General features: G+C 42.2%; 1 protein-coding gene across 5 annotated transcripts in view; it reads left to right on the plus strand.

Moving 5' to 3' along the window:
• The window catches only part of TMEM14A (transmembrane protein 14A), a 170526-nt gene that overhangs the window by 24555 nt on the left and 123449 nt on the right, over positions 1–22522 (plus strand). For all 5 annotated transcript variants that reach the window (XM_085610833.1, XM_085610835.1, XM_085610832.1 and 2 more), the window contains exon 3: positions 6002–6103. In XM_085610833.1, coding sequence (XP_085466959.1) covers positions 6002–6103 — 102 coding nt within the window. The remainder of the gene's footprint in view (positions 1–6001; positions 6104–22522) is intronic.

Raw genomic sequence — 22522 nt, forward strand, 5'->3', positions numbered from 1 at the left:
GATGAAATGAGTAACACTGAGATGGGAAATAACTCTGTTTTAAAATGCTGGTGACCCATGAATGCCCAGTGTTATTGTTGTCACCGTTCCGTGTGGAGGGGACACGTTTACCCTGTTGGCGTAGGTTCTTTTGAGCATCAGACATTTTTTCCGAAAGTCATTTAAATACCACAGAGGTTTCTGACTGGGAACTGGTAGTTTGACTCTCAGGCTACACACAAATGGTTCAGCGTTTAGTTTCTTTTTATTTTATAATGTCCAATCATAGAGCCTGAATCCGAACTTCAAGACCCAGGAACAAAAATTACGAAAGTAAAAACTAGACACCATAAAGGCAAATACATAGTAACAATGAAAGAAAACAACAAGCATTTACAATGCAATGGTCTCGGCATTGTTAAAGTTAGAGCTATTGGCATTGCTCGTGACCATGCCGTTTCTTTAAATGTTTTAAAAACAAAAACATAAACTAAAATAATGTCATGAGCAATGCCAATAGCTCTAACTTTACCAATGCCGAGACCATTGCATTGTAAATGCTTGTTGATTAATGGAGACAGTGGAGCACATGACTTGACAGCAGTGTATGTGTGTGTGTGTATATTGTTGATGGCCAAATCCTAGGTCTGTGTGTGTCCCTCTGTTTGTTCTCATACTCCTCATCCTAAAAGGTAAAGCAAAAGAACCGAGAAAAGAATCCAACCTCCCTGCCCCCCCTCCCCCCCATACTTTGCCAACCAGAAGCGCCTGTCGTGGAATCGACTAGGAATATTTGCCAACAGAGCATGTCGTCCCCAACCTTATTCCTTTACACTGTGAGCTAGAAAAACTCCCCCCAAACAAACCCCAAGAAGCAATCTGCATAACTCAACCCCAAACTAAAAGGTTGGCCTTGGGGTGGGATAATTCCAGCAGAGCTCCGCTACCCACCCACCCACACCAAAAGAATCACATATTGGCAAACTGGTGGTCACAGCAGGAAGCCACCAGCAGAAACTCAAGCAATCCAACACTCATGACACCAGTCTGTCGAAAGATGCCAGCTTATCACCCGTTGAGGAAGGTTGAAGGCCGTACAATGGTTTTCGGTTACCTCTGCTGGCCGAATCCTGCAGTTGCTTCTTCGTCTCCTGAGCAGCAGGTGTTGCTAAGTGTCTGAGAACCCTTGCCTGTTAGGGTGGTCTCACTGCACGAGGAGTCGTCGTCCGCGGTCTGGTGGTTGTTTCACCCAGTCCCGTAGACTGTGTGGGCCATCGAAAAGAGGGTTTTGTCCTCGAAAAGGACCTTAAGGTGAGCCGGGAACAGCATCATGTATTAAAGTTTCACTGCATCCAGTTCTGGTTTTGACTGCTGTGAAGGAGTGCCGCTGTTGTTGGACCCTGAGGTTTTAGTCTGGAAAGAACATCACCCGTGTCGAGTCGCACATTCCAATCTCCAATCTGCAGGAAGCCTGCAACACAGCGTCTCTACCAGTGAAGTTTAATATGTGGACAATAATTGGGTGGGTGCAAGGGACCTGTGCGCTTGCTCTGCTATGAAGCACCCCGATATATTCTGAGCCAGCACAGCGATTTTCAACCAGTCTGTTAAAATGCGGGTGGGAGGAGGGCCCTCCAACCTGTCCTGGATCTCCATGATATGAAGGTTATTACATCTAGAGCTCCCCTCTGTATTATCTGCAGGTTCCTCCAGCAGATAAACAGGCTTTTGAAGAATGGCATTTTGGGATTGACATGTACGGAGCCAGTCCTCAGCTTCATATATTCTGTCCTCCGTGTTCAGGAGCTACTGATGAAACAGTGATAAGTGTTATCTGAGTTCACCGATCTTGGCCTTTAGTAATGCCCGGGAGCGTTGGATGGCTTGCAAAATGGACACAGTGTGGTCGACAGAGGCCTCAAGCAGCAGCAGGCCTGAAGAAGCCGCAGCTGGAGCAAGCGTTGGCTCAGTAAATGTATCAATTTCACCTTGTTAGGAGGAAGGAGGAGAATGTTTGTCCTTCCCCATGTTGACCCTGCCATGCTTCTACAGTATGTCACCAGATCCCTTGGGGCAATTCCCCAGTACTCGCCTGTCCCCGACCCTCTGTTTCAGCCCTCCTGTTCACTGTAGTGCAGTTGTGCGGGGGAGGCTTGGTCGATGGTCTGCAGTCAGATGGAGGAGCAGGTGACGCTGCTGGCACCCCACAGCCAAGAGGAGCAGCACCTGTTAGTGTTGAAGGTAATCCTCTTTGTCTCCAGGGGGCACCATCAACGGAGGTAGAGTCCGGCACCCTTAACAGCAGGTCTATTCAGTGGTGACCCCATGTCTGGCGATCATAAGGGACAGCCGTCAGGCCATGTGGGACCCTCTGCGGCACAGCCCCTTCCTCACGGTAGCCAGACCAAGCCGTCGAAAATGCAAGGGCGGGCCCGAGAGAATAGACGCTGTCCTGCCTGCTGATTTGACCGAGGTGCTTGTGGGAAGGGTAGCAGGGGCATCATGCAACTGCTTAACCCTGAGGCCCTCCCAGTGATGGAGGCTTGTCGGGCCCCGCAAGTCAATCTGTGTCATGGCTCTCCTCCTTGCCTGACCGGCTGCTGCAGATGCAAGGGTGGGCTCGAGAGACAAGACCCCACCCGGCCTGCCAGAGTTGTCCGAGGCTCTCGTGAGGTGGGTAGTTCTCAACCTTGCAGGGGCAGTGATTGAGGCCCGGGTCCACTGATCCTCTCCATCACCACGTTCCGATCTGGCTGGCGAGCATGCAGGAGGAGTCTAAAGGTCCCCCTGTCAGCAAGGCCTACCACACTGTCTGTTCCCTTGCTGGGAGCTAGGGTGGTTAGGGGCACTCTTGAAAGTGAAGTTGAAGAAAACTTCTGAACTCACTAAAATCATTTGTCAGCCATGTATTTTATGACCTGCTTGGTCCCTGAATGTGATGAGCGTAGTGGCAGTAGGTCTCTAGCGCTGTCCCTCTCATATGGAATTATGGTTACAAATTTAAGAAATATGAAAGTCAAAGTAAACTGGAGCGTTAGTCTGGCACGTTCTGGCATAGTGTTCTTTATAGTTAATGGAATATTGAGAAAGGAAATAAGAAATTTAGTTTTTGAGTCCGAGTTCCTGATCCATAAAGGTTAGTTACACTTTTTAGTAAGTTTACTCTATGTAGTAAGTTTAATACTTTCGGTATTCACAAACTCAGAGTATAAACTTACAACAAAAGTGTAATTTACATTTCCCCACCTCCAGAGTTATGCAATTGGATCACTGTTGTGTGGGTGGGTGATGTCCCTCCATAAAGCCTTCCTTGATTCCCCTCCATAAACCCCTCTTACTTCTCCCTAATCCCATCCACTTTAGTAGTATAACTGCCCTTTCCCCACCCACTACCTCCAGTTCCTACCCCGTTTAGTACTTAAACGTATACTTACATGTGCGAAGACTCCACAGTTGGGCCGAGAACTCCGAACAAATAAGTATAGGCAGTGCTGAGTCCTAAAACTCTGCACGTAACTTGCGAATTGCAGTTTGTAGTAGGTTTTTGTAGTGCAATTTGAGATCAGGCCCATAGTTTTCTAGCTTCCCATATTTTGCCCTTCCTCTTTTCCTGTAGTAGATGCAGGTATAAGCAAACAATTCTACAGTAGTAGTTTTATGGAAGTAAATGTTCTGCTTCATGGGATTTCTATAGAGTCCCATGAATGCATCTTCTGCTGCCTCATTGCAGACACCTGGAATAGTACCTTTTAGTACTTATGGTATAGAATAAAATTTTTGATACTCCAAGTCTCCATTTTAAAATGTAGACCTTTCTTTAATTTGTGTCCTATAGAGTTGTTTTGTGTTTCTCCATCTCCCCAGGCAATTTGGTATTGGTACAGATGATAGCAGCATGACTCGTGGAATTTGAAATAACATTCTTCTCCGAGTTATAACCTAAATCTGTGGTGGCCTAGAAGTCTTTCAACTCCTAAGGAATCAAAAGAGAACTTTCATTCGATCATCTATCGAGAATGTGTATAAAAAGAGAAGGGGGAAAAACTGGATTATGATTAAGCAATGTCTTCTCATTTTCACACACAATTCTTTGGGGTGATAGAACCTCTAGCAGTTTTACCCCATGTTAGATTTTACTTCAGTAGAGATAAGCAAAGAAGGTGAAAGATCATCTTTTTAATTTGGCACCTCTCCTGTGTCTATGTTGACCTGGGGTGCCGATAGGATCTGTGTTTTGGGGTTTCCCATTCATTGACATCTTTTTTTTTTTTTTTGTTTGTTTTTTGTTTTCTGGAAATTATTCTTCTATCCTACCCTTCAATTTTCTTTTGGTAATTAGGTAAGATGGATGCCCTTAAAATGTTCTCCTAACTTTTGGTTTAGTCCCACGTAGTTTGACACAATCCATCAAAAAGCATTTAAACAGCGCAGGGCTGCCTCATGAGAGTCGTCCCTGTGCTATCAACAAGAGAAACTGACCCAACGGTGAAAGTACAAAAAGATCTAGGACTTATCAAAAATAGAGGTTTTTAGTCTCCTTTTGAACATAGGCTCAGAGGGAGATTTACGAAGGCTGACAGGCAATTGCATTCTATAGTTTGGACGGCAGAAATGAAAGATCTGACCCCTTTTCTGGCATTCAAGATCTTTGGCACCTGCAGAAGTCTGAGGCTGTCCGGTCTTGGAGATATACATTGCGGGTAAGGCCGGAATCGTTCTCTTAGGTAGGGGGGTCCGTATCCTTAAAACACTCTAAAAGCGATGGTAAGTGCTTTACAATATGATTGGTTGTTGGCAGCTAGTATAGACGTTTCAAATGCAGCAAGATGGGTTACCAATCAGAACTTCTCAGAATCAATCTTGCTAAACCATTTTCTACAGTCTGGATTTTTGGGTTATGGAAGCAGGAAGGCCCAAGTATGCCCTATTCGCATGGTCTAGTTCACCAAGACTTTAGATGCAGCCGGTAAAAGAGAAATTAGTCTAAAATGGTATAGTATAGCCGGGTCGCTTTAGGTTACTTATTAACGGAAGAATAAATGCCAGCTTTCAAGCTTATCGAAACAGACGTGACCGTGGCAAACACAATGTATTAGTGTTTAAGGTATTACACAGGTATTAGTATTTAAATCCATTTCCTTTAAATCGTGAGAAGTTAATGATTTAGTTATGTTTTGTATTGTAAAAACATAAGATATCTTACAACATCGCTTTGAATGATTGTGTTCAATGATTTCTGAAAATAGTGTGCTTGCAGTCTAACTTAATGTCCTGATGAAAGCCACGAAACTTAAGATGTGGGCTAAAATCTCATAATTGTTTATTTTGAGCCAACTTGTTCCCAAAAAAACAAAGTGAGATATGTATAATTATGTTGTGTGAATTGATGTTAGTGGACAATGCGAGTAGGAATGTGTGAGACATTGTTATAAGCTGTTCCTTGTTTAGTGCTACACATATTCAGGAGATTGTATGCATAATATGAATGTGGTTGCAGATTTATTTTTCTTTTTATAGCATCATTGCTTTAGCACTTGACAGAGTTTGAACACCCGAACACTGTTTTGACTTTCTAATCCTGACCATTACTGCCTTCAAGTTTGATGTGGCTAACAAAAAACCATGTCTGATCAGGACCAATCAGTTCTAAGTTGGATCCAACATTGGGCTCTGAGCGGGTACTGGATCATTTTCGGGCAGGCACCTGTATTATATATAACTAAAAGGTAGATTGATTGGGTTTGTGGTCACCTCAGCCAACGTTTCTAATTATAGCCGAACCTGCCAGGTATTGGTCATTGACTTTTTGCATGGTAAATGCATGGGAATGGGACACTAGCTATCCCCCTTTATCGTGGCACCCACCGTGCAAACATTGGCAAGAACAAACATGTTGTAAGCATCACGAGGGGTTGCAAAGAGGTATGTTTTCGAGAAGCATGGCCAGGATACTGTAAATGGTTTTGTTTATGTTGGTTATTTAAGTCTTCCTGATCTCTAATTTCTTGTTTACTTGTTGTAGGAAGCTTAGTCTCTCTGGCTGCTGGCCTCTTCTTCGGTTGTGTGGCTGCTTATGGAGCTTTATGCATCACGTATAATTCCAGAAACGTGACACCATCTTTCTGTAAGTACTTCTGCTTTAAGACACTGTGATTAGAGAATGCATTGTGGTGGAGATGGTGGGTAGTTTGGAACAGCTGCTCGGAGTAGCAATTTAGGTGATGCCACACTAGTTATTTTGTTTTGTTTTTTAAGTTCCTGAAACAGGCACATTTTTTAAAAGGCCATTACTCAACGCTTAACAGTTGGTAAAGAAATTATATAAAATGATTTTACTTTCGTATTTTGTTCATTCCGTTAAAAATAGGGATTTGAGCACAAAGTTTCTCTTTTAACAATACTTTCTTTGCAGTTGCTTTATAGTAACACAGAGGGTCAGGTTAACCTAATGGACAAATCCCAAAACATGGAGTACAAATACGAGGAACATTTAAAATCAACAGAATAAATTGTGAGACGAATACTTAGTCACACCTTTCTAGTAACACACATAAGTATTTGAAAAGGAGGATATTTTTTTGTTTTCAGGGTCACCAAATCGAATACATATCTTGATGTACTATGATAATGTCCAGTGATATCACTCCTTTGGCAGAGTAAGCATGGATACTGGGCGAAGTGCTGAATACGGGAATTATATTAGATCCCAAGATGATGCTCCTGGGCCTTGTGTTAGGATGGGGTGGTCTACGTTATATTAGAACTCTGGTCAGATTGGGTGTACTAATAGCCAAGAGGAACATCGTTGAACAATAGCGCTCAGATAAAGCACCCACCAGTGGCGAATTGATGCGAGACATGAACCTTTGTACCAAAACTGAATAGCTGGTTTATAAAGCCAGAGGCTGCCTCTAAAAAAATATGCAAAGATTTGGGACAGATAGTGGAACTATTTGCTCGGGGCTGTGAATTAAGTAGATCACTGTGAAATATGAGGTCATGAATGCAAATCTGTGGTGTTAGAAGTACTGAGATTCCAAAGTATATAGGAGAACTTTCTCAAAACATTAGGGGATAATGATGGTGGCACAAAACACTCAAACTATCTTGTTTTTTGTTGTTATAATGAGAGAGAACCAATAAAAAGAGTAGCAAAAATAAATCTGCTTTCTTAATCTGAAGGAAACTATTCTAGAGCCTATAATTAACGCTCAAAGTTAGAGGAAGATGGAAAAGGAGCAAACCTATTTTTCTTCGTCCTTCAGTATCTGAATGTTCATCTTCTCCAAGCAGCTGGGGCATACTTGTGTCCTGAATGCGTGACCTATCGCATAACAACAAATGTTTAATTCCTGCTTTGTTTTGCAGTCATAAAGAGTCATCATTGAAATACATTCTTACCACTCCTAGGCTAGAGTCCCTAACTCATAGAGCTGTATACCATTTAGGCAATTGATGTTTACTGTAGCCTACGAGGAAGCAATATTTCTAAAATTGGTCATGTGAGCTAGCCCAGTTGATAAATGCATTGCTCACAAACATCTCTAAAGCAGGAGTTGTTCAGATCGGTTGTAGTCAACTTAGGACTTGTTCACCACCTTATTATGTTAATATCCTGTACCACGTGAGACACTTTAATCAAATGCATATTGTTCGAATTAGATTATTAGTATTATTTGTAAATTAGCACTGTAATATAAATCTACTTAGTTGAAATGTTATTAATTTATTTCACATTTTATGAATCGCAGTGTACCCCAAAATACATCAGAACCTTTAAAAGGGAGGTGCTGGAGAGCAAAAAAAAATACATACATGCATACATACATACATACATACATGCAGAGTTTCAGAGGGATATCAAATATATGTAGGGATAAAAGCTGGGCATAGCATGAAGGTCCTTCAAGTCAACTTGATGCGTAGTAGGGTGAAGGGAATGCATGCCATATATTGATGATGTAGCCTAAAGGTAAGGGAGAGGGCTACAACAAAGTGGGGATGAGGCAGACTGAGCATACTGAATGAAAGTAGGGGTTTCCTAAAAAGGTGGTATATGAGCAAATGGAGCGTGGGGAGCTACTAGTACCACATTTAGATAAAATAGTTAGGGATGGAGAGGAAGAAATGGATGGTAGTGTCACAGAGAGATTGAAGGATTTGTTGCTTGGCAAGCAAATGTTCCCGACGTTTGGAAGAACAGATAGGATTGGGCTTCCCTGATTTCAGCAGGGCGATCATTCTAGATTTTGGGGGCACATCTAGAAAGTGAGATTAAGTTGAGCTTTTCTGAAAACAGGATTTCTTTAAGTCCGAGATCGGATTTGGATCTATCAGTGTTTGTTTGACCGAATAGTGTTCTGGGGGTGTTAGTTTAAGAGCCATGATGGTGATGTACACAGTTTTAGAAATAGGAGATGAAAGTGCTTTTAAAGCAGGTGTTGGATAACACCCTAATGTGCATGTCCATATCCAATTTAGTGCAGTGATAGATCTAGAGGGACTCCAATTTTGTTACCCTTATGGAAGTGAGACCGGTGTTTATTAGATTTTCAAGCTATTTAGTTGCTGTTTCTATTTTAAATTATGAGGACACTCGGGAAGAAATCGGTCTCTGTGAGGTTTCTTTTTACTTTTTTTCGTAGTCATCCTGTTTTGTATGAGGTCTATGTATTTATAGAAGTGTACATAGCAGTGCCTTTTATTCTTAGTTGTAGTGGCATATAATATGGTGGTTGAGCTTTATAGAGTTTAGGAGGTCTCCTAGTGGCTCTAGGTAGAGGTTAAATAGTACAGAGACCATACCAAAGAGTGTTGGCGATAGGGTGACGTTGCTGCTTATAATCATTTGTCAGTGGTCACTGAGGCAAGAGTTGAACCACTATAACATTCACCCCAAACCGTTATTTAAGTGGTTTACCCAGTATTTCATGACCCACAGAGTTGAATGCCTCCGAGAGATCCTGCATCACAGCAGCCTGACATTTCAGTTATCCGGGACTTGCAAGACATCAACAGGCACAGCTGTTGAGGATTTTGATCAATGAAAGGATGCCAGGGATGGGGCTACAGCTGTAATTTTTGCTGGGAATGGCTTTCGTTTTTTAGGAATGGGAAATTATACCTTTTATTGCATTGAATATAATGCTTTGAAACATGGAAGAGTTTGAGGTGTGACATTGGGGCATAGGGTTTGTGTAGGGGCTTTAGCTACGTAAAGAGACAGAGGATCTTCAGACCAGCTGTTTTGCTCAGTGTAGGAGGTGATGTACCCTATAATGGTGCTATCAATAGTGGGGAAAGAAGACTATTTACTTTTCTGAATTTTATTTGAGAATATTTGAGAAAAGTGTGTGATGTGGCTTAATCTTCATTTCCCGATCTTCAAGATCTTATGTAGAAATGTTAGCTGCGTCTGAGCACTGATCCGAGTTGAGGGATTTATTGTAGAGTTAGAGTGTTTACGGAGTCTGAATAGCTCAAGTTCTTTTGGTGAATTCTTTTTCCAATTTATTTTGGCTCTTTTTCAGTTGTTTTCCAAAGAAAGTAGCCTTGGATTTGAGTATGTTGGCTTGGTAGGCTTTTCTCGAGTATTTAAGGAAGGATTTCGGGATTGGTGGGAGAGACTGTGTTCCATGAGTGTAGGAATTTACTTTTGTTCAAGGCAAGAGTGTAAGTTGTTAGTTTGGCTAGACTGGAGTAATGTCCAACTAGGCACAAGATGTCTGCTAAGCTGATGATGATAGCATAAAGAGAGCGGGTGTTGTGCCTAGGAGCATCTGGTATCCCATATGTCTAAGGCTTTACCTGGTTACTGGTAATTAGCAGATGAACGATCTAGAAGAAGAGGGATTTGATGGTTGTTGATTTACTCTGTGATTAGAGGTTGTCACTAAGAGGAGTGATGAGGCTATGATACTATCTAGGATGGACCTTTTGCTACGGGTAGGCTTTTGTTAGTGTTTGTGCGGACATTTAGTTTGTGGAAGGATGTTAGTGTGATTACTTATTGATCCTAACTTTTTTCCTTGGAAGATTAAAGTGAAACAAAAGATGATTGGATCAAAGTAGCAGCTTGGTTGAGTATTTGACGATCTCTAAGCAAAATCGGGCACTGTTGCTGTGCAAGTGGTAAATTAAACTGATGGTAAGGTTACCAATGCCAGGATATTTGAAGGATGAGTAGTAAATACTGTGTTCTGTTGCAATAGATGTGCATTTTTTTGTGAATGATATCCCCTCCACTGCTTCTGTTTATTTCTGGTCATAAAATATTATTTGATAGTGTTCTGGATGTAGGATATTCGTGAACTGAATAGAGGATTGGGTGTCGATCAGGTAGATGTCCGAGTTTTGGTTGAGCAGAAGTCCTGACATATTTGCTGCATTGGATACTAGGGTTCTGATGTTGTGCAGTATGTTTCGAGAGGGTTTTTTTGAGTTGTGCTAGCTGAGTCACTGTTTGTGTGGATGAAGTTTTGAGGAATTCCGAGTGGGCTTTGTAGGTCTGGTTATCTTGTTCTAAGGATGGCTGCAGTCTCAATTTACCTGAAGTGATTGGAACGCTACTGAGAGTAGAGCCATTCCCCAGTAGGAACTGGGAGTTGTGCATTGCAATGCATGATCCGATTATCTTTTCCTATTAGGGTTGTTTTACAGAAAGTTTTATGATCCGGACCATGTTGTTCAGTTATTCAGTATGGTGGGAGTTTGGGTTTGTATTAAGTGTTCATGAAGGGAGGAGCTACTGTTGGAATGGAATTGATTAGTGTCTCTGCTGTGTAGTGTTGTACAGTTAGATTTTTTTTACATAGCTGTTATAGGTGTACAGAGGCAGGCTTGTGGGCTAAAGCTTCCATAATTCAGTGTGAATTATGGTGATGTCGAAGAGGTGTTGAGCATATGTAACAGTTGTTGCGTTTGTGATTCGTAAAGGGGTTGGTTTGTAATAGTGAGTTTAGTATGCTTCAGGGAAAGCTGTAGAACTGAGTGTGGAGAAGGATTTGGAAAGTTTGGAAAAGTTTCACTTCATCATGATCAAACATGTTGTGCTAAGGATGTTGTGCATTTGAAGCCTTAAAAGCACTTGCCACTAATATGATAAATATGGCCACTCTATGTGCGGGCCATTAGCTGCTTTACCTTACGACAATATGTCGGTCTCTGGTTATCTTTGCAGGACCAATTGGAATGGCTAAGCCAGACCCTGCATGTTTGTAAGCAGTGCAGGTGTTGCTGAGACCTGCAGCTGCAATGGTTGAGCATCTAGAGCTGCTGCTGCTGAACAAATGCAGGCACTGCTACCACTCCGATGATAAGAGAGCATTAATGTGCACCTGCCATTGTATTATTGTAGTTGGATGGGTAATGTAAAGGAGATACAGTGAAGATGGGACACTACAAATGTGTATTTGTACTGGATGGATCTCTGGGCTCCTGTTCACCTTTGCAGTGTTTTCCTCAACCCTACAGGGGAGACTATCCTAGGGCAACAGTTCATGGACTTTTAAAGTTGCCACAGATTTTGGTTTCCTTCCTTTTTGTCTTGAGTCATAACAAGGCAATTGTTTTTGCACTTATCTGGTCTTGGAATATAGTTCTCCTTTCCCATATTTGAAGAACACCGTCCACAAAGTTTCACCTTCCATAATTCTTTATATTATATTGTAGACTAAGAGGGCGGAGCTCTGTAGAATCTCGTTGGGAGTGGAAGAACTGGAATCATTTTACTGAGATAAAAGCATTGAGCTTGGTCATTGTGATGTAACTTTGTGTGTGTGGGTGTGTTCCTATATATATGATACCTTACTAAGTGATGATGTATGTTGTAGACGGTAGTGCTCCAGGCTGTTATGTGTGTGTTTCTATTTGCAGTTACTGGCATGGGACGACTGGAGTGAGAAGATGGTTTTGCTGATGGTACTTGCTAGTATCTTATTGTTGGACTTGGCCCTTTTGGAAGGGTCACCCCTGAACTCTTTGCCTTCCTCCTATATTATTTCTGACCTGTTGTTGGCTGTTTTATGACTCTGGGCACTTTACCACAGCTGATCAGTGCTAAAGGGCATATGCTCTCCCTATTGTAAATTGATGTATGAATTTAGTGATTCCGTGATTGGTTGGTTTGGTTTACCTGTCAGACCCTAGTACAGTGCACCAGGAGTGCCCAGGGCTTGTAAATCCAAATGTTGCTGGTGGGCTTGCAGCACTGGTTGTGCCACCCACAGAAGCAGCCTGTAAAAGTGTGTCGAAGGCCTGCCATTGCAGAGCCTGCGTGCAGTCTGGTACTGTCATGCTGACTGGGCAAGTGCACACACTTGCCAGTCCCTAAACCTTCCCTTTTCTTCATATCAGACACCCCTATGGTATGCCCAAGGGCAGGGTGCATTGTAAGTATAAGGTAGGACATGCCCTGGTGTGTGTGGCATGTTCTAATAGTGAATTACAGCCATTTTCGTGTTTCACTATTGCAAGGCTACCTGTTCCCCATAGGCCAGAATGGGCAGTTTGATTATTACATCTTATAATCCTAACTGACTCAGGGAACATGATAGAAATTCAAATTTAGTATGCCTGAACTCAGAATGATAAAATACATATTTTAGTAAAGTTTGTTTTAACATTCTGTGTTTGAAAATACCACTTTTAGAAAGTAGGTATTTTCTTGTCTAACCATCCAAACCTGCCTCTGCTAGGCGGTGTATTCCTTGTCTGGAGTTTGAGTGACAGGGGATGGGGAATTCCAGGGGGCTGAGGAATTCCCGGAGACAGGGTGAGTAAGCACAGGGCTGAATAGAGAGATCTCCATGTAGATGGGTAGGAGGAGTTGCACCTGGGACCTGAATAGGGCTGTGCTTTCCCTCCACAATGCTGGCTCCACCTCCTGTTGTGCGTCTGATGTCTCTGCCCTGCACTCTGAAAGGAAAGGAGGAGTCTTGTAAACAAAGTGCTCCATGACTGACCAGAACTGGTTTGGACTAGGCAAAGGCCTCTCTGCCTTCAGAGAACAAAGAGAAACAGTGTATAAAAAGGGGACCCAGACCCCAAAACAAGAAGAAACCTCTGCTGAGGAGAGGAACCAAGAAGAAACTGAGGAGAGACTATCCCTGAAACTGGGGGATTGGCCTGCAGGGTTTGCCTACTGCCAAAGAGAGGAAAAAGGAACTGTGTGTGTACTTTTGCTCAACTTGTGAAGGATCTCCAAGGGCTTGGAACAGAGCTTGCCTCCTGCTGAAGTCTCAGGGATAACAGACTTCAACCCCAAGCTCCCCAGAGTTCTTTGGAATTGCCTGCTGCTGTTTTGGGCCTTCTGAGGGACTACGTGTCGCAAGGAGCTGGAAGCGCGACTCAAGAAATAGAAGCGTGCCGCTGTTGGAGCTGCTGTCGCATCGCGTAAAGTGTGTCACCGCAGCAGCTGTCTCATCGAGTGGAAGCGTCTCGTGTCATCGAAGCAATGTCTCGCAACGCCGAAGAATGCATTGCACCGCATCAAGAAAAGCGCCTCGCATCCACGGAGAAGCGTTCCGCCGTCGGAGCTGTTGTTGTCGCATCGCGTAAAGTGTGTCGTCGCTGCAAGCTGTCGCATCGAGCGGAAGCGTCTTGCAACGTCGGAGAAGAGTGTCGCCGCTAAGGCTGCTGTCGTTGCATCGCGTAAAGTGTCGCCGCTGCAGCGGACGCATCAAATCGAGTCTTCTCACAACATCGGAGAAGCGTGCCGCATCCGGAAGATCTTCACGTCTTTATTTCTTTGCACCAAAATCTTCAACGCATCAACATCGTTGCAACACTTTCGTTGCCCTGCGTGGCATCTAAAAGGTATATTGACTTAAGGTGTCGCATTTAAGAACTAAAGAGAACTAAGCTAAGTTCTACCATCTTAAATTAACAGTATTGTGTATTTTTGTCGTTTATGGTCTTGTGGTAAATCTATATAAAGAATACTTATTTTTTATATAAAAGCTGTGTGGTGTCCATCTGTAGTGTTGTCACTTGATTACTGTATGTGTTCACAAATGCTTTACACACTGCCTCTGAGATAAGCCTGTCTGCTCGTGCCAAGCTACCATGGGGGTGAGCAGGGGTTATGTTAGGAGTGTCATGAGTGATGTAATATGTGCAGTCATAAGCAGTGCATTGCAGGGGGTGTGAGTTATAGTTACTATAACTGCTGAAGTTCTCTGGCTTTGTACGAGTGAAATGTCAACCTAACTATAACGTCCCAGTAACCTTTTGTTTTTGTCAGTGAATTTCTAAGGTTTTTTAAATTCTATTTCCTAACTATAACGTCCATGTAACTTTCCTCATGATTGTGCACTGTGGTGGCATTGACCTAGGCACATTAACTGGATTAGGAATGGAAATCCTATTGAAGGATGCCTTTGCTGATTTGATGATGCTTTTCCCTCACACTGTCTTGGTGTACTCTAACATATGCCAAAGACCGAAATGGAAGTGGCCTAAGCAATTATGTCCATTGATTGACAAAGCCAGGAGATATGGTAATAAAACTGTTTCTGCTTTCCTCAGAGACCATAACATGGCTCTATCTGCAACAACAACCTGCGTTTTAACATGCATGGAATATATAGAAGTGATGGAGTTCACTTTACAGATGAAGGGAACAGGGTGTTCTAAGCAACCTGAAACTCTGCATGCAGTCTTATCTGTAGCTGTCTTATAGACACACTCAACACAAAAGCTCTTGTCAGAGCCACCCAAGAGGCCTAAATACTGTTACTTTTCTTGTTAAAGAATTTTTTTCTTGGATTTTTTAAACTTGTGACATCACGAGTGCAATCACGTCTCGAAATTGAAAAACAAATTCACACATTCAACTACCACCACATTCAAAAAATGTTACTTAAAAAATGCATTCTAAGTATTACAATACACACATTACTAACTATATTACTGTTTAAACTTTTGCACACATTTTTCTAGTAAGTTTTTTAAAAATCAATTTGAACCCTACTTTCCATCCTCGTGATGACTTTGATAACCACGACGATCGTGCCTTTTTTAAGAGGTGTAAAACACATAATATACACGCATTTTACAGTATTTTAGACATTAGAGGTTTATTATTGCACTGTTTAAAAGTCATATTTTTGTAGGGAGTTTGTATAAAAACAATCTTTTAAACCGATTTTCTATTTTCACGATGCCGTACGCCATGATGAGATCGGTAGCCGTGATCACTGCGAATACGTCGCAAAATGACCAGACAAAAGAAGACATTTAATAGCCACCACCTTATAAAAAAACGTATAACTACAAAATAGATTAGAACCAACACACTAAACACATTACTATCCAAAATACTCTATAATAGCATGTATAACTTCCTTAATATCTCTATAACCGTGTATAACTCTTTCAGTAGAACCTGTGATTGCATACATCACTGTATCAGTAAGTTACTCATTCACTGTATAAGTATTTCAGTGGATCTGTGAAACTGCATCAGTCTATCAATGGTTCTGTAACAAACTGCGTGACTGTCTCAGTGCATCTATGACTGGGTGCGTCAGTGGGTCTGTGATTGGTTGCATGAGTCTGTCGATCTGTGAGTAGGTGCATGAGTGCCTTTGTGAATTTGAAAGTAGGTATATGGCTATCTGACTGTGGGTGAATACAGGAGTGTCCAAGTGGGTGTCTGAGTGGGTCTGTGAGTGAGTGCAGGAGCCTGAGTGTATCAGTGACTGGGTGCATAAGTCTCTGATTGGGTCTGTGAGGGGATTTGTGTGACTGTATGGGTGTGTGAGTGGGTCTGTGAGTGGATGTAGAAGTGTCTGAGTGGATTTGTGAGTAGGTGTACGAGTGCCTCAATGGGTCTGTGAGTGAGAGCATAAGTCTCTAAGTGGGTGAGTGAATGGGTACATGCATGAGTGAGTGGGTCTGTGTCTGGGAGGGCGAGTATCTGGGTGGGTCTGTGAGTGGATGCCTGAGTCTTTAAGTGGGTGATTGGGTGTGTGTATATCTGAGTGAGTCTGTCAGTGGGTGTGTGTCTGGGTGTATGAGTGAGTAGACTGAGTGCATAAGTCTCTAAGAGGGTCTGTGACTGTGTGAGTGACTGGGTGTGTGAGTGGGCGTATGAGTGGATCTATAAGTGACTGTATTCATGTCTTTGTGGGTCTGTCGTTGGGTGGGTTTGTCTCAGTGGGTCTGTGAGTACATTTGTGAGAGAGTCTGTAAGTGGGTGTATGAGTATCTGAGTATGTATGTGGGTGCATGAGTATCTGACTGGGTATGTGACTGGATGTATGAGCGTGTGAGTGGGTATGTGAATGGGTGTACAAGTGTCTCAGTTTGAGAATATGTGACGGTGACCTGCATGTGTTTACTAATATATTTTATTTCCGCCAATATTTGCAAAGACGTCGTGATGGTACACAGGGGGCTGTGCTGGTGGTCACGCCATTGTTGCAAATATCGGGCATATTTTGAAGAAAAAATAACTATTTTGGACACACTACTTGTCACTAACACCCCCATTTCTCAAACATGAGAACAGAGTACCTCCACCCTGACCCCTTGTGTTGGCTTTCACAGAAATGTTCAGCCGCTGGAACCGTTCCCAATCAATAAAATGTCAGCCGCAACTTTCTATTCAGGAGACTAATAGCCTCAATCCATCTCTGCGTCTGGTATAATGGGGTAACCCAGAGCCCCTCAGAACCTGGGTGTGCTGAGTGTGAAACAGTTCTATACAGTGTTACATTACTGATTTAAAACTAGTAATTTAAATAACATCCCAAACTACTTGAATCTCCGTGACCCTTTGGATTTGATTTTCCTTCTTTGTAGGGCTGAGAGTGTAGGGGTGGGATTGTCACAGATGCGTCGCGGTTTCGACCCAATTGTAAGCGCAGTTTTTGGGCCACAGCGGGTCTTCCTCAGGACTGGGAAAAGGATTTGGACAGCCTGGCGTGACAGAGGTGGTGCGGTTGGAAGAACTCCACCTTCCAGACCAGATCTCACGTAACAGGAGAGGTGCTAATGAAGTCTCAGAGGGGAATAAAAGATCCACAGTCCGGTTGCGATCTTTAGAATGAACCTGGTTGTCATCCGAATAAATCTTGGTTGGGCAATAAGATCCACCATCCGGTTGTGGTCTTCTTAAGGAAACGAGTTCCCATCCATTTAATTTCTTGGCTGTTGCCTGGAAGGTCCTATCAGTGATCAATCTATCTCTAGTAATCTGTTTAATCCAATCAAGATGCACACACATGAAATAATACTTAAGGATAGGGACGACGATTTTAACTTTTCCTTTCTCTGGCACTGGGAGATTTTCTCTTCCTTCAAACTAACACAAAAAATCCATCTTTCACAAACTGTTGGTTGTAGCCTACTTGAGCCCAGGTGAATTCAAGTGTGGGAATGCCCGATGATGAAATATGCCACGATGGTGTGGGTCTTGTCCTTCCCAGTGGCATATTTGTCCAAAATTGTTACTGACAGATATACAAAGCCCTATTATTCTTTACTGTGTGTTTAGTTATTAACCTGGAGGACAAAAGAATAGATCTGAAGGAACTCTCCCCTCTCTTGAGTTTATAGTTATCCCGCGGTATCCACACATCCAGCTCGTGTTCCTACTCTTGGCTTCCTCCTTAGATCCTGTTCCATCCTGTAGAAACGCTTCTCAGGCCAGAGCCCTTACCAAGCAATACACCCCACTGAGTACTGGGCATCTAACCTCACAGGCACGCCTGCACCTTTCAACAGACTCCTGGCTTCTTTCTCCTGCTTTCAAAACATTCCCACCAATCAGACACTGATTGGTGGCACTAACCAGACGCGCGTCTGAAACCATGATTATTCTCCATTTTTATGCCTCTGGCAGACAGCTATTATTTGTTGGAGCAATGAGCTGCTTCACGCTCCGACTGTGAGGGACGGCCATTTCTTTTCTCCTTCTTTTAAACCTTGGTCTGTGCCAGTATCATTAACTAGTGTTGAGAGCCGTGAGCTGCTTCATGCATATATTATGCGTGTGTGTTCTGATATACAGTTTGAATGCCACACAAATGACTGCTGCAACTGCTATTGCCTTCACAAACACTCCTGTGCACGTTCGTGTATTATGCAACTCGATCTGGGGTCTTGGATATTAACTTCCTCTTGGATAACCGTGGGTTGCTCTTCGAGGGATTTATTTATTTGTTTTTTGAGTAGCCTATCTGTCATTTGCCTAAGCAGATTTATGACCCATTTGCATAACTTTAAATTGTGTGACATTTGCCCTGCTATGTGTCCCATAATTCTAGCGGTCCGGATAATGACTTTAAATTATACACCAGGTTAAAAACTTGTTATCGCAGCAAACAGACTCCATTTTACATTAAATGAAAAATATACTCTGGAAACAGATTAAATGAGATGCACAGCTCCGACTATTGAATGTTTGATTGTTTGTCTTTTGTGTATACACAATTTTAGTCACTGTAGTTATTAATATTTGTTTTGTGCGAGAGCAAGTGGGACTTCAAGCACCCGTCTGTCAGTGCACATGTACGATGTAAGAATTTATTTAAAACAAATCAACAACAACTAAAAAATATTGATGGTTGAGAGGCTAGTACTATTATTTATGGCCAAACATTAGCTTCATTTGCATAACAAGTCATACCTCCAGAATGATGATGCGTTTTTAAATAAATCCCTAGTGAACCATTATTTTTAATCATTGTATATACACGGATTCCTATTGAGCATATTGAGTTTCATTCAGCCAAGAGCCTCTTCCCAAAACATGTCTATGGGTTTGCTTGTCCACCACGTATCTATCATGTCATCCAGTACATACAACCTTTTCATCAAACGTATGATCCCACAAACCTGACGTTCAATCATAACAGGCAGAGATTCCACCTCAGGTTTAATTGTATGCACTCTCTTTAAGTATTGAGAGCATATTGAGGATGCTGCTATCATTAAACCGATATTATCCATGATTCTTTTAGGAATTTTAAGAATACTGAACTGTAGACGAATCCCCAGTTGTACCAAGGACTGCACAGGTGGCCAGGATATCATTGTTTGCTTCTCCCATTTCACTTTCCCCCAATTGTCTTGTCAGCCAATTTTCCCATAAAAGATTTGAGTGTGTTTCCCATCTGTTTGTGGTGTCTTGGAGATATCCAGTGATCTCCTTATGGAATTTTGAGGGTGGCTATATTTGATTGTGAACCAGAGTTTACAGGCATTGCTACTCACCCACTCTAGGGCTGGTTTCCATTGGCCTGCCAAATGTATCTTGCTATAATCAGGACACCCAGACCCTCCTTATGTATAGATCTGTAGAAAACTGAGTTGTCAACAAGTAGTAATTTAGATGCCCAAATGAAGGCCTTGAGCATAACTGTGGGAAATCTACCAGGCAGTGTCCTCACAACATACAGGAAGTGTCAGCAAATAGTTAATAGTAACGCATCTGATCCTACCAAGCTACTTCTAACCTTTCCCCACTTGTACAAAAAATGTGTTCTTTCCATATAAGTTCTGTTGGTGGGAGGGAAGAGCAACAACCAGGTAAAATATGCTTTCTGTGGAGTGGACCAGGAGAACCAATGTAGCATCTTTCCGATATGATTTGTCTCCACCAATTTCCTATGCCCTTAGAATCTTAGTAGGTGATCTTGAAACCAGATGCTTCTTGGAAAAGCCTGAACTCTTCCCCGAATGGCAGACAGAACATTGATGGGGCAGTTAGAAACCACTAAATATCTTTGTTGATTAATACCAATGTGTTGCAAAGTTTAGAAGACACTTATTAAATTATTGCATTAAGCGTTCCATCCTGAGGACGCATAGGCATGGTGAGATGGGGTAACATGGCCTTGTTCCCCTCAACAGTACAAAAGATTTTGTGAAATGTGTATTTAATATTAATCTTTGTGGAGAAACGTATGAAGTTACCGCATGGGTATATTTGCATTATTGGGCCTACACCAATTTTCTGTAATGTCTTTGACTGACACTTCCAGTCAGCTCTATTGAGTGCCTTCCCCGCATGAAGCAAGAGAAGAATTATTTGGTTGTTGTTGTATCGGGCTTTAGACATTATCCTCCGCTTGTCTGTTCTTAATTGAGATATGAGTTTCTCAAATATTTCTCAGTCGTGCATTAAGAACCTTAGTAAACATTTTAGTACCACTGTTTAATAGTGTCATAGGATGATAAAAGCCATACTTTTCAGGGCTCTAAATGGTTTCAATAATAGTGACGATGTGGATTCCATCATTCCGTGGGTGACTGAGCCTGTCTGCTCTAATGTACTATAAACATTTGTAAGCGCCCCTCCAAGTAAGGATTGTTGAATAAGTAAAACACAGCTGTGAAGCCATTTGGGTTTGGGGTGTTGTTGCATGGTACATGTGAAATCGCAGTGTGCCTCATCTTCTGTAATAGGCTCTTTGGCAGACCCCGACAAATGTGCATCTAAACCAGGGAAACTACACCCTGAGATAGACATCTTGTTTCACAGCATCACATAGTTGGTCTTTATATAGTTCGAAGTGATAGTCACTAAAGAGACTGCTATTGTTTTTCATGGACGATTGCATTTTCCAATTGTGGTCTTTGATTTTGTGTATGTGGTTCCAGGCTCTGGTTTCTTTTCAGTTGTGTAAGGAAGAAGTCTGTCTGCGTTCAGGCTCTTGTCGCAGTAAAGCTTTTGTGTGTAAAGCACCATATATGCTGCATCTCTCATTTATAGCCTGATGCTGAAGGCTATTTCGTATGTTAAACGCCCTGAATCGGAGTTACTACAAGGGAGTGGGCCTTTAACAACCAGGTATAGCCCGTGGCATAATGGCTATAGGGCATTTAGAACATTGGAATGTTGGTAGGTCCATTGAAGACAACAGAGTGCTCTGGGCATCTAATGGCTGGTAAAAGCCCGGACCTCCAACATTCCAATCTTTGTCGTTCACAGCTGCTGCTGTGAACAAAGGCCTCCAGGAGCTTGAGGGGATTTAAATCCCTTTTGGCATCCCTGATGCTTTTGTTTAGTTAAAAGAATCTGCCCTCTATTGGTGGAATGTTCTAATAGCCTTATAGCCCGTGGTAGCTGAGCTATAGAGGCCATTAAAGGCCTGCTCCTACAAGCCAAGTAAGGCTATAAGGCTGTATTAGAATACTCCACCCCCTAATGGTAGAATGTTCTAAATTAAAAAGAGAGTAACGTGAAGACAAACATTGAAATTTTGGTGCTCTGTGCTTATGCCAGGCATTTTAAGCCTAGAGCTACTCCATTGTCTTCAAGGGAGCGCCCAACATTCCAGTGTTCTAATGTGGCTTTGATTTACCCGTACTTTTTCCATCTCTGTCAACGTTAAGGGAGCAGGTTGCTTTAAGTTGTACTTCTTGATGTTCAACTTCATTCAAGGTCTGTTTTCTCTGCTTTGCTAATCAAACAAATGCTGCAGTGTTTTAGTAGTTTCCCCTTATATCATCTTCGGCCGCATTTCGTATCACATTTTAAGATATGCCTTTTGTGAATTTTTATGACCAGGCTTCCCTGATGATGTGCCTCAATACTGGGTCTCTGAATACTACTTCACTGATTTCCAGTGAGGTGTGCATGTGTGGGGAAGTCTGTGGAATTGCATTGAGAGCTTCCAAGACTGATGCATTAGCGGAAATAGCCTGGAAACTTTTTGGAGGATTAGACAAGATCATTTTCATGCATTTTGTTAAAATAAATGTGTTCTCAATTGCATTTTACATATGCTTGTATAACCTCTTTCCTGGGTATGTTGCACCCACCAAACGTCAGTTAAACCGAGTTCCTCTATGCTGTTCTGTATGGATTGAGGCCTAGAAAGGTTCATGTTTGGAGAACTGCGACCCAGGTCTGGATTCGTTGTTATATTAATATCACCAGCAACAACCAAGTGACTTCAGAAAAAGTTAGCTACCACATGGAACAAATGAGAAAAGAACTGCGTCTTATCACTGTCCAGGCCATAAACAGAAAACAAAGTAAAGAGTCTTTCTCTCAATGTCCCCTGTCACCCAGGTATGCCTAGCTCTGTACAGGGATGTTTCTCTTCCATACAGAAGCTTTAATAGGTATTGCCACCCCTTTAGTTCTCCTTGGTGCAGTCTAATTGAATCTGCAGGGTAAAATTTAGATCTAGAATTGAACCCTATTTGTATCCTCACATTTAAATTACCTGTAGCAAATCCACATCCATCTTTTTAAAGTGGAGTCATTTCAGTATTGCCTCTCTCTTGACTAGGATAGGAAAACTTTAAACGCTTATGGGAATCACATTAAGAACAGCCATAAACTAGTAAAAAATATTTTACTTTGATGTCGCTTTTAACCTGATACCATAAACAGATGTAGACAAAGAGAATATTATCAAGGCTCTAGGACTATTCACTGCAGGACGGAAAGTAAACTGTATCTCTGTGTAAAACCCTTAAAATCTTTTTTACGTCTTTCGATACTCTGCTTGTATCTTTTTATTAGATCAAGCATCCGCGCGCCTGGGCTGTCTTGCTGGTGGTATCAATAGAACCAATTTTT

This window comes from Triturus cristatus, chromosome 6, assembly GCF_964204655.1.
Source record: "Triturus cristatus chromosome 6, aTriCri1.1, whole genome shotgun sequence".
NCBI lineage: Eukaryota > Metazoa > Chordata > Amphibia > Caudata > Salamandridae > Triturus > Triturus cristatus.